Source organism: Paramisgurnus dabryanus, chromosome 20 (assembly GCF_030506205.2).
Source record: "Paramisgurnus dabryanus chromosome 20, PD_genome_1.1, whole genome shotgun sequence".
Taxonomy (NCBI): Eukaryota; Metazoa; Chordata; class Actinopteri; order Cypriniformes; family Cobitidae; genus Paramisgurnus; species Paramisgurnus dabryanus.
In genome coordinates, this window is record NC_133356.1 from 13,479,889 (window position 1) to 13,493,669 (window position 13,781).

At 37.3% G+C, this 13,781-nt stretch overlaps 2 protein-coding genes across 4 annotated transcripts; one reads left to right on the forward strand and one right to left on the reverse strand.

The window, feature by feature from the left end:
* Positions 1–256: 256 nt before the first annotated feature.
* On the reverse strand, positions 257–9,966 carry slc38a6 (solute carrier family 38 member 6). 3 transcript variants are annotated; one of them, XM_065296510.1, is made up of 16 exons: positions 9,723–9,966; positions 8,416–8,537; positions 8,022–8,095; positions 7,716–7,768; positions 7,480–7,519; positions 6,573–6,651; positions 4,652–4,734; positions 4,497–4,555; positions 4,355–4,414; positions 3,992–4,042; positions 3,764–3,843; positions 3,578–3,678; positions 2,547–2,671; positions 2,313–2,457; positions 1,407–1,501; positions 257–1,011 (listed from the first exon to the last, which is right to left on the reverse strand). In XM_065296510.1, the coding sequence occupies exons 1-16, from the start codon at positions 9,813–9,815 to the stop codon at positions 928–930; spliced, it is 1,344 nt and encodes a 447-aa protein (XP_065152582.1). In that variant the 5' UTR covers positions 9,816–9,966; the 3' UTR covers positions 257–927. The 3 variants fall into 3 exon arrangements, 1 of the variants encoding a protein (XP_065152582.1); XR_010547015.1 differs by having other exon boundaries at positions 958–1,011; positions 1,407–2,457; positions 4,364–4,414; XR_010547014.1 differs by having other exon boundaries at positions 958–1,011; positions 1,407–2,457.
* Positions 9,967–10,149: 183 nt separating this feature from the next.
* trmt5 (tRNA methyltransferase 5) lies at positions 10,150–13,770 on the forward strand. Its single transcript, XM_065296509.2, has 5 exons — positions 10,150–10,201; positions 10,443–11,086; positions 11,162–11,286; positions 11,362–12,013; positions 13,633–13,770. Exons 1-5 carry the CDS (start codon positions 10,185–10,187, stop codon positions 13,686–13,688), a joined length of 1,494 nt encoding a protein of 497 aa, XP_065152581.1. The 5' UTR covers positions 10,150–10,184; the 3' UTR covers positions 13,689–13,770.
* Positions 13,771–13,781: the final 11 nt, after the last annotated feature.

Below are 13,781 nucleotides of genomic sequence, written 5' to 3' on the forward strand. Positions count from 1 at the left end.
CCAAAGACTACACACACACATACTCTCTAACGCAGAGCATTTGTTTTCCATTATCTGACATACAGAGAACCCTCTGTCCAAATCAATGAAGAAAAATCAGCCTGCCTATCAATCTTACCCGCACACCAACCGGTAAAAACACACAGTAAAGCCTGGGTCTGTTAGACTAAACATAGATCACACACTTTTTTTATTCCAGATGCCACAATGATGTAATTACAATTAATAAATTAAAACCATCTTTAAGTTTCTTCCCTTTATTTATTTTATTCAACATAAAAATACATTCCTGTTACAATCTGTGCAGCGATGTTTATAAAAACACTTTCATTTATGTTTTAATGAGTATTCCAATATAATGAATACTAGGAGTAAACTACATTGTGAACACCACAGAAAATCTTTGGAATGTGTTATACAGAAATCCTAAAATATTTGTAATTTTTTATAAATGGAATAGACAAGCACACTCCAATTTGGTATATTTAAAGGCAATGGCAAAACTTGTAAACGTTTGTCAGTTTAACACATATCCTTACCCATAAACAAACATCTGTGCAAATAAATTATTCATCATATTTAGCAACTGGAAGAAATTAGCTACAGTTCATTGGTCTTATGTTTGTCCAAAGCTCATAGCAGCACCTGTCATGTCTGATTCAAAGATCGTCAAACTTTGTTTTGTTTTCAGACCTCTATTAGGATGCACTTTAAGTGCTCTGCTGGACATTTTCCCATAATGCATTTTAATGTGCTATTGTCATATACATTATTGAGAATTAAAGTGTTTTAATGGTCATCTCATTTTTATTGAAATTCCCTGGAAGAGTGTTTGATACTGTATAGTCTCGACTTAAGTGGGATCTATATAAGATTCCCCTTCAAGTCTGGATGTGAATCTATAACTAATGATGATCAGGTCGCAGGTCAAGAACCTTGAACCCAGGAGACAATGATGACACACAGACTCAAAACACCCACAACCAGGCCAATCACCAATAGAGACACAGCCTAGAGAGAAAGAGTAAAAGACGCTTATGGGGCGAAAACAAAAATTAAGACTTATATAAGAGTATATAAAAACATATAGAGGCGGTTTCCCGGACAGAGATTAGAGTAGTCCTAGACTTAAATAAATGTAAGAGCGGTCCAAACTGAAAACAACTTGCACCGACATATCTTAAAATACATAAGTGTCCTTTGTTTTGCCAAGCCATGCAAGGCATGTTTGTTAAAATTAGTTATATTTCCTAATTAACCCAAGCCTAGTCCTGGTTTAAGCTAATCCCTGTCCGGGAAACCACCCCTTGAATTCTTGAAATTCATTCAAAAGCAACATTATGTGGTTTAGTGTGTTTAAAGTATGATGCATGTAAATACAACACCCGAGCAGGTGAATGACATACCCCTGCTGAATTGAGAGATTTGATTGGTTCAGAGCTGATTCTCAAATAAAACATTCCCGGATACACAAACAATAAACACGTTGAGGTCGTCGATCCTGCAAACACACAATAGACAGTTGTGCTGGCATACTAAGGGTGTCACAACCTCGAACTTCGAATAAAAAAATGGAATTGTCGATGCTGCCACGCCCCCATGTGACGTTCGGTCAGCTTGCCAAGTGGGAAAAAAACATGTGTTGAGTGATGCGAGTCAACCTCCTCCAACTTTGCTAGCTACAGCCAGTCAAAAGATAGCATGGCAGATGCAGGAGACACCACGCGAGCTGCTCTTTACATGGGAAACAAAAAACAGCAAGCGCCTCCTGCCTTCAGCTGAACTCAGAGCAAGCGCGCATGCACAGCAAAGCGGAGTCTGTGACAGGACCGATCGTTTCTCTGAACTGAGATCTGTTTAAGTTTCACAACAACTTATTTCAGATGCTTAAGAGTTATGAAAACAGCATTTAAACATGACTTATTGGGGTATAGTCTCACAATCTTGTCTGGCGGTAATAAAAGCGTGTTTTTATGGTGCAAAGTACTGAAAGATGTTCATCTGACAGGAAGTTTTGTTTTATCAGGTATGTGCGTATACCATATTTTTCCACTGGCAGCACGACTAACATGGCAGGGCATCTCCGGGTTCAAGGTCAGGTATTATATTTCATAAAAGTCTAGTCTAAAAATGGCATAGAACATTTTTGTGCTTCAAAATAAAAAAAATAAAAAGTAAATATCCAGAATTGAACCGAGGCCTTAGAATCGAAAATTTTATTGATTTGAGGATTTGGAGAATCATGACACCCCTATGGCATACACACGTAAACATCTGTAAAGCACACACAGAAAGTATGCACACACACTTACCCACTACACCGAAGACGTTCTTGATGTCAGGGACGAAGATGGCGAGCAGCAGCACAAGAGATAGGATGAAAAAACAGGAAAGACAGTGAGAGAGCCAGGAGAAATCTCCTGCTCCACTGCATAACATCAACAGTGACTTACGTGTCTATAAAAAAATAAAGAAAGAGAGACAGCATGTGTTAAGCTGGCCATTTGCAAAATAAAAAAAACGAATTGTTAAATGCCTAAACTCACTGGAAAATGAATGAGGGGCACAGTAAGCAGGACAGCCAATAAGATTGCAAAACGCACTGACATCACCAAAGCATCTCTTGGCAGGTAGGTATCATATCCCATCAATAGCTCGGAGTCTACATGTGCTTTGGATATAAGAGACGTTTCATCAGATCAATCCATTTATTTGGGTCATTTTCAGATTAATCTGATATGAGTTATGAGAATGAAATTTAAGTGTTGATGTGTAACCCATTTGGAGATCTACCATCCTGTAAGTATTTTGCAACAATAATTTTAAACAATGGCATGACTCGTTGTTAAAGGGACACTCCACTTTTTTTAAAAAATATGCTCATTTTCCAGCTCCCCTAGAGTTAAACATTAGATTTGTACCGTTTTGGAATCCATTCAGCTGATCTCCACGTCTGGCGCTAGCACTTTTAGCATAGCTTAGCACAATCCATAGAATCTGATTAGTCCATTAGCATCGCGCTTAAAAATAACCAAAGAGTTTCGATATTGTAACAAGGCTGCAGGAGGTGCAATGATATTATGCACTGCCCGAAAATAGTCCCCTGCCATTGAAAGTTACGAAGGGGACTATTTTTGGCTGCTGCGTAATACCATTACGCCCCCTTTCAGCCATGATACAGCAGCAAAGTCTTTGATTATTACGGCAGAATGAGAGTATAGTTTGTAGCCATATCTGCCTAGAAAATAGCAACTTTTAATTTTCCGTCAGTCTTAGTATACGATGTAACTACCCTAGTTTTAAATAGGCAAAATATTGAAAATCTTTGGTTATTTTTTTACGCGATGCTAATGGACTAATCAGATTCTATGGATTGTGCTAAGCTATGCTAAAAGTGCTAGCGTCAGACCCGGAGATCAGCTGAATGGATTCCAAAATGGTAAGAATCAAATGTTTAACTCAAGGGGAGCTGGAAAATGAGAATTTTTTTTTTTAAAGTGGAGTGTCCCTTTAAGGATTAGCCACCTTAAATTCATGCTCTCGGTCTTGTTTCATGCAGCTTATGCAACTTTCCTACCATAGAAGGTGAGGTAGCCAAAAAGTGCAGAGATCAGATAAAGCACCAAACTAAGAAAGATGCTGACATTCGTCACATTCTGCATTCTCCGTTTAGTGGGCCTGAAACACAAACATACTGTAGGATAAAGGTAGACTATATTGTTATATGTGGCAGGAAATAAATGAGTAATGAGAGTAAACTGACCTGTGTAATTCACAGTAAATGGGTAAAACCGTAGTATGGCACAAGAAGGAGAAAGCCATTGTGGGAATGGCATAAGCACTCTGTAATGCACAGACATGGTCATTTCTCACCCTCCTGCTGTGTGTACGGTTATGCTATAATATTACAACTAATATTTGTGTTTCTAATAGTCCTGCAAGGTGGTCTTTCAATCAAAACATCTCTACTTACTCAGTAAAACACACTCACCTTACTAGAGATCACAAACAGCTGTGGGGTGCATTCAGAGGTATTTAAGATCTAGGGATAGACCAATAATGGCGCAAAATCAGGATTGCAAAAGAAAAAAATATTACTGATATTTACAATATAATGTACGCTGAATATAAATACACCCTTCTCTCAAAGTTTAAAATAAAGGTAGAGTTTCTGGATTAAATTAAATTGTACTTAACAAGATTAATAGCTATATTGACTGTTAACATTTCTTTTCCAATGAAAACATCTATCTGGCCTGTATGTATATTAGATAAAAGTTATGTGACTCTATAGTTCTGGAGCTGTCTAAATTTTATTGCTCAGACACATTATCTAAGGGTGTGTGGTCTTTACCAGGCTCACAGTTGAATTGACTGGCAGCGGGCAAGGAATGGACCATTTTTTGATCACCACCTGTGACAAAGAACAAAACATCAACATGGGACTGGAAGAAAAAGTCAGAGTGAGACAGAAAAAAAGAGATCTAATGACTTACCACTATAGTAAAAAACAACATGAAAAGGAATGCAAGACTGCTGGTGTATCCCAAGAAACCTGAGAACGAAAAAGAAACCAATCTGTACAAATATATCGGAGACACTCTCAAGCAAATGCACATGCAGAATAACAAACTCTTTAAATAATACATACCAATCTTGGGTAGTAGAGCCAATGGCAGGACCACAAATACAGTGATTAAAATTAACAGTATAACTCCGTCCTCGTACCACTTTCTAGAGTGCAAAAAAAAGATACCAAAAAGACATAAATATCAAAAACTAAATCATGGGGCATGGCTATGGTGTAAACTAGTCACAAAGTCTTGTGGCATTTTTACAGGGACAAGTCCTGTGATATGTCTCATCCATACTTCCAAAAGGTAATGAGGTATTTAAATACATGTATGTGTTAACAGTCACACTCTCTTCCTAACTAACTCCTTAAACACTCCAATGCCAATAACTTAATTTATTTTCCATCCATTCATATCCATCCATGTATCTATATCTTTGTATATATCTATATCTGTCTATATATCTATCAATCCATCTATCCATACACATCTATCCATATCTGTCTACATCTCTATCCATATTAATCTATACATCTACCTATATCTCTCTATATATCTATTCATATCTAGCCATATATTTCTACCCATATCTATCTATACAGCTACCATATCTATCTATACATTGATCTACTCATATCTATCTATACATCTACCCATATCTGTCTATATCTCTATCCGTAGCTATCCATCCATCTATCCATATCTATCTGTATATCAATCTATATATCAATTTATATCTATCAATCAATCAATCAATCAATCAATCAATCAATCAATCAATCAATCTATCTACCCACCCATATCTATCTACCCATTTCTGTCTATCAATCTACCCATATCTGTCTATCAATCTACCCATATCTGTCTATCAATCTACCCATATCTGTCTATCAATCTACCCATATCTGTCTATCAATCTACCCATATCTGTCTATCAATCTACCCATATATATCTATCAATCTACCCATATCTGTCTATCAATCTACCCATATCTGTCTATCAATCTACCCATATCTGTCTATCAATCTACCCATATCTGTCTATATCTCTATCCATATCTAGCCATATATCCATGTCAATATATATAACTATCCATATCTATCTATATATCAATCAATCAATCTATCCATATCTGTCTATCTGTCTATCCATATCTATCTATCAATCTACCCATATCTGTCTATCAATCTACCCATATCTGTCTATCAATCTACCCATATATATCTATCAATCTACCCATATCTGTCTATCCGTCTATCCATATCTGTCTATCCGTCTATCCATCCATCTATCTGTATCTATCCATCTTTATCTCATTCCATCCATCCAAGTACTCCTGAATTACAGTGAACCTTTTGAATCTACAACAGGTTGGTGTGTATGTGTGAAGAGCTGGTCTTCTGTGTTTTTTCTTAGAAACAGAGAGGTACCAGACACCTCAGTTGATCCTCATGCAGAAAGGAAGATTAATTGCTCTACTGAAAGAAAAATGTATTTTACGGTAAATGACTAAACTTTTAAGCATTCATGCTGCGGCAGGGTTGTGATTTTTCCTGCTCTCAGAGAGATGTGATGTTTGTGTGTGTGTCTGGTCACAGTAATTGTGCCTGTTGAAGGGGCAGGCAATGGGCGGAACATGTGTGTGAGGTTAACACGAGCGAACCTGTAATTCAAAACAGCTGTGCGAGGACGAGGCAAAGTCGAACCACAACTCAGCAAAGCGGCTAATAAAATAATGACCGCTACATTCTTTACCCAGAAAAACTTCTGCTTTTCTCTCTTTTGGAAAGTTGCTTAAAAGCAAAAAATGTGTGAATGAGCCTGTATAAATGTGTTCCGATCTAGTGTTTTGCCACAGGGTTGAGCTTGGTTCTTCACAACATTCTTACAAATCTGTAATTTTATCCTGATACATTACGGTTAGGGTTGGGACACTTGAATCTTACCTAGTTATATTGAGGTGTTAAGATGTGGTATGGTCAAAAATTGTAATTTACCCAGAAACCTCTGTGCTCATGAAACTGGTGATGGTGGCAGGAATTTCAGACTTTAAGATGAACATGTACGTGGACATGGCTAAAGAGAAAGAGAGAGAGAGCATGATACATGCACATTACACAACACCTCATGTACACATTATAGACCCAAATTCATACATTGGCTTACTGACTCTGATTAAATCAACACAATTCCATTGGCAGACACACAGCCAGTTTAAAACAGAAAACAGTGCTGATGGCACCTAGCCTGGGTGCCAGCTGAACTTAGCCCCGCCCACAACATTTGAGGACGGATATATATATATATATTAACATGCTTAACAGCAACAAGAGACATGGCATGGTCGCATGCACATACACATGTACAAATATACAGTAATGAATGGAGCCATAACATTGTTCTCAGACACAAACCACAATAATAACTACATACTAAATATGTGATTTTTTTGTTAAAGTGCAAGTTTTGTACAGTCACATTTTAATACTGACCTGATACAATACCGATTTTGGTGGTTACTCTTTTTTTTAATGGCTTTTATCACATTTTGGAACCAAACTCTTCATTTGCAATTTTGCTTGGTGCCACTAGTGGTTAAAAAATTGCACACTTAACTATTAATAGCATATATATATATATAGTCCTGTCTGCTTTCAACCATATCTAACACAACACACATAATACTCACTACCATTCATACAGCCAGCAATGTGGTGAGAAAGACAGACAAAAAGTAAAGATATATACATATTTTTTTTTTAAATTTTACTCATTTAACACCATACAGTAGTTATCGCTGGCAGCTAACCTGCAGCTATGCTAACTGCTTTGGCAATTAAAATTGCATTTATATGTCCTGCTACTGTTCTGGGATGAAACAGATAATAACACCAATGGCCTCACCTCCAATGTTCTGAATCAGAATAGTACAGGCCACCAAGATCTGGAAAAATTGAAACAAAACAAATAAATAATTAAAATGTTTAACTGGAGTGACAGGAGTTCCTAAAGTAAAGACAAAACAGTTTTCATTACATACCTACTCTACTACAGGTAATCATCACATACAGTATAATTAATTAAACTTCATATGAATCTTAAACATACTGGGCATTGGATCTATAATATTAACAACTGACCTTGCCGGGTCTGTTGAAGGCTTTCTCTCCAAGAGCTTCATATGAGCTGATGCCTAATATACACACAGACAGTTATATATACACATAATGGTTAGGCTTACAGAATAATAAACAGTTATATATTAAACAAATCTTTTATATTTTCTCAGTGTTTTAAATTACCCACAATTTCACTATCGGTCAACAAGGATATTTTAGCCAAGTGTTTGTGACAGTATTCTTATTTCATACTTATGGTAAGAGGTATTTAGTGTAAACAGGAGTAAGGCAGGGTAATGAAGGGTAAAAGGGAAGAGCTGAAGTTACCTGTTTTGTCACAAAGGAGCAGTAGGAGATGTATCGAGTAAGCAGCCAAACTGGAGACCACCAGTAAAAGAATACTGTGAAAAACATTCACGCAGGGTTGAGAAAACATGAACTGTGTGATATCGACGCCTACAGGAATGTTCTGAATTCAAGTTAAGCATTCGACAGAATTTGAGGCAAATACAGTTAGCACTAGCAGTTATTCTAAATGTAAAATTAATAATACATTTATTGACTTGTGCTTTTAATTCCATTCCAAGTGCCTTACTGTAACCTTGACTTTTCCTTGAATATTTCACATTTATTTTGAATGGTAACATACAAAAACGACACTAGTGCTGTCAACGGAGCTTAATTTTTATTAGAACCTTGAACATTGTGTGTCTGTGTGTACCTAAACCCGATGATACCCGTATTGGCCATGGCATATGCGAGCCCCAGGATGCCACTCCCCATGATGGCATTCATTAGATTAAAGGCAGATGAGGCGAACGATGCACCTTTAACCTGAACATCCTGTGGGCGAATAAAAAATCCGAATTAGACATTTTAAAGGGATAGTTCACCCAAAAATGAAAATCTGTCATCATTTAGTGGCCCTCATGTTGTTACAAACCTGTATACATTTCTTTGTTCAGATTAACCCAAAGGAAGATATTTCAAGAAATGTTTGTAACCAAACCGTTTGTGGACCCCATTTACTTCCATAGCATTCTTTATTCCTACTATGGAAGTGAATGGGTCCACGGATGGTTTTGTTACAAACATTTCTCAAAATATCTTCCTTCGTGTTCATCAGAACAAAGAAATGTATGGGGTTTGTAACAACATGAGAGTGAGTAAATTATGACAGAATTTTCATGTTTGGGTGAACTATCCCTTTAAGGGACAGTGTTGTACTTCACACTTTAAGAACACAGAGTCTATACTAGCAGTATAACATTTGTTATCTAATGTAAATATGAAATGTGACACATTTTTTTGTAATGCTGGATTTGATTTTATTATTAAAGGAGCATTTCACCCGTAGAAACATTAATCTTTATTGAAAGTGCATCATATTTGTAGTCGAAATGTAACATACATTTCGAAATTGGTGCCTATTTGACAGAGAAAAGGGGTGTTTGCAAAGTCAGAATGTAAAGTTTAATAAACAAAAGACAAAAATTATACAAAATTAATGTATCACAAACTACAGTATCTGCTTTAAAAAAAAAATGTGTTTTTAAAAAAACTATAGGGAACCAAAACCTCTCCAAAAAGGCAATACCATTGCATAAGATCATCATGTGATAATGTTAACGTAACCATAAATGGCTGAGGCAGCATTATGTTAAGTAAAATACAGAAGGTCCACCCATTTCCAGTTAAAGGTTAAGCGTAAAGCTTTATTTTTTAGAATGCAGCCCAAATCTCACGTGTAACTTACTATAGTAAATTGAAGTACCCTTAAACTGCAGTATATTGTAGTATATAATAGTAACTTAAATATTACACTTTGTTGTTCAGGAATTTAAATACAGCTTACAATACTAAAGAATACTACAGTAATTTTGTGTGTGTATAGCATTTCAAATAATGTGTATTTATTTTCACACACAAACACGAATAAATTTACCATACAGCAATACTTGCTATTTCAATTACTTTAAATTAAATTAAATATTTGTTTTTGTGTTGATTGCAAGCTTTGGTTAGTACCTGCGGCGGCGCTAATAGGGGTCTGCTCTCTTCTCCGATAGGCTCATACTCGCTCTCCACCTGCACGCTGCGATTTGCTCCGTTTTTCCCCATTGTAGTGTATTTTTACTTTTCGCCTCGCCCCTTTCTCTTATATACTAACGGCGCCGTCAGGATATGCGCCAGGGATCATCCACTCTCATGCCACCGGCGACTTTAGTAAAACTTCCACCAACATAAACATCTTTGTTCACGTGACCAAAGACAGTCATGTGTCTCCTTATTGTACCGTCACAGATCGCGTCAACCAATAGGCGACACCAAAGTACCGCGACACCAAAGTACCGCGAGAGCAATTGGAAAGCTATGCAGTCGCGTCAATCTCGCGATACTTTGAAATCATTCTGCGATCAAGCTGCGCACCACTGCGTGAAGTCATCTCGCAGAGTTCGTCTCCTAAAAATGACGTAAACGCGTGAACGCATGGCAGTGTGGGGAAGGTAAAGTGATATTTTGTATATCATATAACATACACTTGTGTGTACGTTTAGTTGTCTTGAATAATACGTCTTCAAGCTTTATGGCTTAAGCGCTCGTAAATTAGCAAATCGTATGTTATATATCAGTCTGTTGCGGATTTTACTGAAATGTGCACGGGGTTGTGTATTGATATGGTACACTAATGCTGTTGCGTGGGACTATAATAAAGTTACTCTTACACTCTTTCTCTTTCACTAACAGAACTTGCCGACTCCTGATACTGCTGCAAAAACATCACAGTTGTATCACTTCCCATCTTATTTCCAGTACTCATTTGAACCAGACTGTGAGAAATCACCTTAAATTCTCCACTGTGGTCCACTGTCACAAGATTATGGCTGACCAACCCCAAGTATTAACTAATCTGGGGCTCTACAAACCTCCTTCCACGGTCCGGGGCATGACAGATCTTGATCGAGATGCTTTTACCCAGACTGTCAATGTTCCTGCGATACGCATACCAACCAATGTTATCAACAAAGTGGTGAAGAGTTTGAAGAAAGTGGCGCTACACAGGCCTGGCATTAAACGTGTTGTGGAGGAAGATAATACAGATGGGAAAGATAACAATATTGGAGATTATCGGCTTCTCCTACTAGATCCAAGCAGCATAACGTCAACAGATTCATTTGGAAATGATGAGGCAACAGATTTAAAAGCATTTGGGGTCCTTCTGGAGATCCAGAGATATGAACTGAAACTCACCTATGAGAATCTCAAGAGTGAAGAGATCCTGCGAGCTGTACTTCCTGAGGGACAGGATGTGACATCCGGATTTAGCAGAGTGGGACACATCGCTCACATGAACTTGAGAGACCACCAACTTCCCTACAGAAAACTTATTGGTAAATTATGAATAAATCACCATCAAATATTTGGTGCTTGTCGTTTATGTACTTATGGGCAATATTTACTTCTAGGTCAGGTTATCATAGATAAGAACCCTGGCATTACCTGTGTGGTCAATAAGACCAACACCATCGATTCCACCTACAGGAATTTCCAGATGGAGGTTTTGGCTGGAGAGGAAAACATGGTGGCAAAGGTAAGCCTGACACAAGGAATGTTCAATTCAGTAAGTAATTTTAAATAACATTTGGATTTAATTTCTCTCTTTCAGGTACGTGAGAATGGCGTGTTTTACGAGTTTGATTTCTCTCGAGTGTACTGGAACCCTCGACTCAGCACAGAGCACGAGCGCATAGTTTCTCTCCTTCGACGTGGCGATACCGTAGTTGATGTATTCGCCGGGGTCGGCCCATTCGCAGTCCCCGCAGCTCGTCGAGGCTGCGATATCCTTGCTAATGACTTGAACCCAGAGTCGTTTCGATGGCTCCAGCACAATGCTAAACTCAACAAGGTTGATAAAAAGATAACTTCCTTTAACATGGATGGACGGGACTTCATCCGGGGACCAGTGAAGGAGCGCCTGCCCGCTCTAATGAAGGGCTCGCAAAAAATTCACATGGTGATGAATCTCCCTGCGCTGGCTCTGGAATTTCTCGATGCTTTTCGAGGTCTTCTAGGTTCAGAGCCAGAGCAGGGCCTTACCCGTGAGGACAACCTGCCTCAGGTGCATTGCTATGGGTTCTCCAAAGAAGATGACCCCCAGAAGGATGTAATTGAGCGGGTGGAGGCGAGTTTAAAGACTACACTGCAAGGACAGTGTTCTGTGCACATGGTCAGGAATGTGTCACCTAATAAAGAAATGATGTGCGTGAGTTTCACTCTACCAAGAACAGTCCTGTACAGCCAACATACGCAAGACAGTGGTAAGAGACATACACTTTGTAAAACCAGACTGATCTCACGGAAAGTTGTGTTATAGTCACAAAAAATTGTATTCATTTATTTGTGTCCATGGCACGAAATGTAGCTTTTGTCTTTTTGTGTCACTCAGCACGAATTTATATAAAAAGTTGTTTTTCGTGTCATTTTATATATTGTTTTCTCCTATTTCCTTACCATTTCTATTTATAGAAATTCGTGCTGAAAAACACGAAAACGACATTCATGCTCAAGGCACGAAAAAAGCAGAATTTCGTGCCATGGACACAAATAAATTATTTACATTTTTTGTGACTATAACACGACTTGCCGTGAGATCACATTGCAGACCGTAAAACTAATTGCCAAATGAAACTTCAATAAACATCATGTCATTATTTACTTGTAAACATGTAGCTTTTAGGACTATGATTTTGGAATAGATATTTATATTGCACTATATTCCAAGTCTTTAGATAACAAGTATTAGCTTTGCATGAGAAACGTCAAAATGTAAGCACTGAAAGTCCTTAAAGGCGTGGTGCATGATTTTTGAAAAACACTTTGTAAAAGGGAGTCGGGCCGAGTATCAAAACACACTTGTAGCCAATCAGCAGCATTAAGGTGCGTGTCCACTAACCAACATCGTTTCCTGGGATGCGTATGTGTGGGGCGAGTCTATTAAAAGAAGGTCCAGATTCTATTGGGGTAGGCGCGTGTTTGTTTAGGTGATATCAAATGTCAACATTGATTTTCAGAGATCATGCACCCTGCCTTTAAGTAGGGCTGCATAATGATTAATTGTGACTAATCTTTTGCAAAATAGATTTTGTTTACATCATACATGTGTGTACTGTGTATAATAATAATAATTATTAGGGCTGGGCAAAAAAATCGATTTTTCGATTAATCGATTTTTAAAACGTGGTCGATTAAAAATCGATTCTCAAAGAGCAGAATCGATTTTTTTCATATGTATTTCCGCAAACATTGAACGGAGGAATGGAAGCATTTTAGATTTTGCAAGCAAGACGTGTTGTGGCTTTTAATTTCTTTTTATTAATTACCCACTTGTAAACTGCTGTTCACTGTTCTTTTTTATTAATATAGTATGTGTATTAAATCTATATTCATTGAGTTGAATCGAGAATCGAGTATAAAAACCTACCTGAGAACCAGAATCGAAAATTTAATCGAGAATCGGAATCGAATCGATTTGATAGCTTGTGAATCGAAATCGAATCGATCTGGAACATCTGAATCGATACCCAGCCCTAATAATTATATATATATATATATATATATATATATATATATATATATATATAAACACACACACACATTATATATAAATATGAAATGTTACACATGTAAATATTTCTTAAATATTTACATGCATATGTGTGTGTATTTATACATACATAATTAACACACACAATCTTTTATTCTTTTATTCATTTCTGGATGACCATTTAGGTAACACACTGAGCCATAAACACACAAATCTTCTCATACATCAAGTTTTGTGCATCATTTAAGTCAGAGATCTGGTGGTTGTTGTATCACAGCTGGGAAAAACTTTTTATGTGATGTACTGAAATGTTTTGTCTCTCTTCTTTTCTAGACAGCTCAGAGGAACCGTGTCCAAAGAAACAGAAGTGTGAGGAACCAACAGACTGAATTAACTACTTGTTTCTGTAACCTTGAATGTTTAGTTTCTTTTAAAAAACATTTTTTTAAATAAACACTCATGCCATGTGGCAAAACCAACAC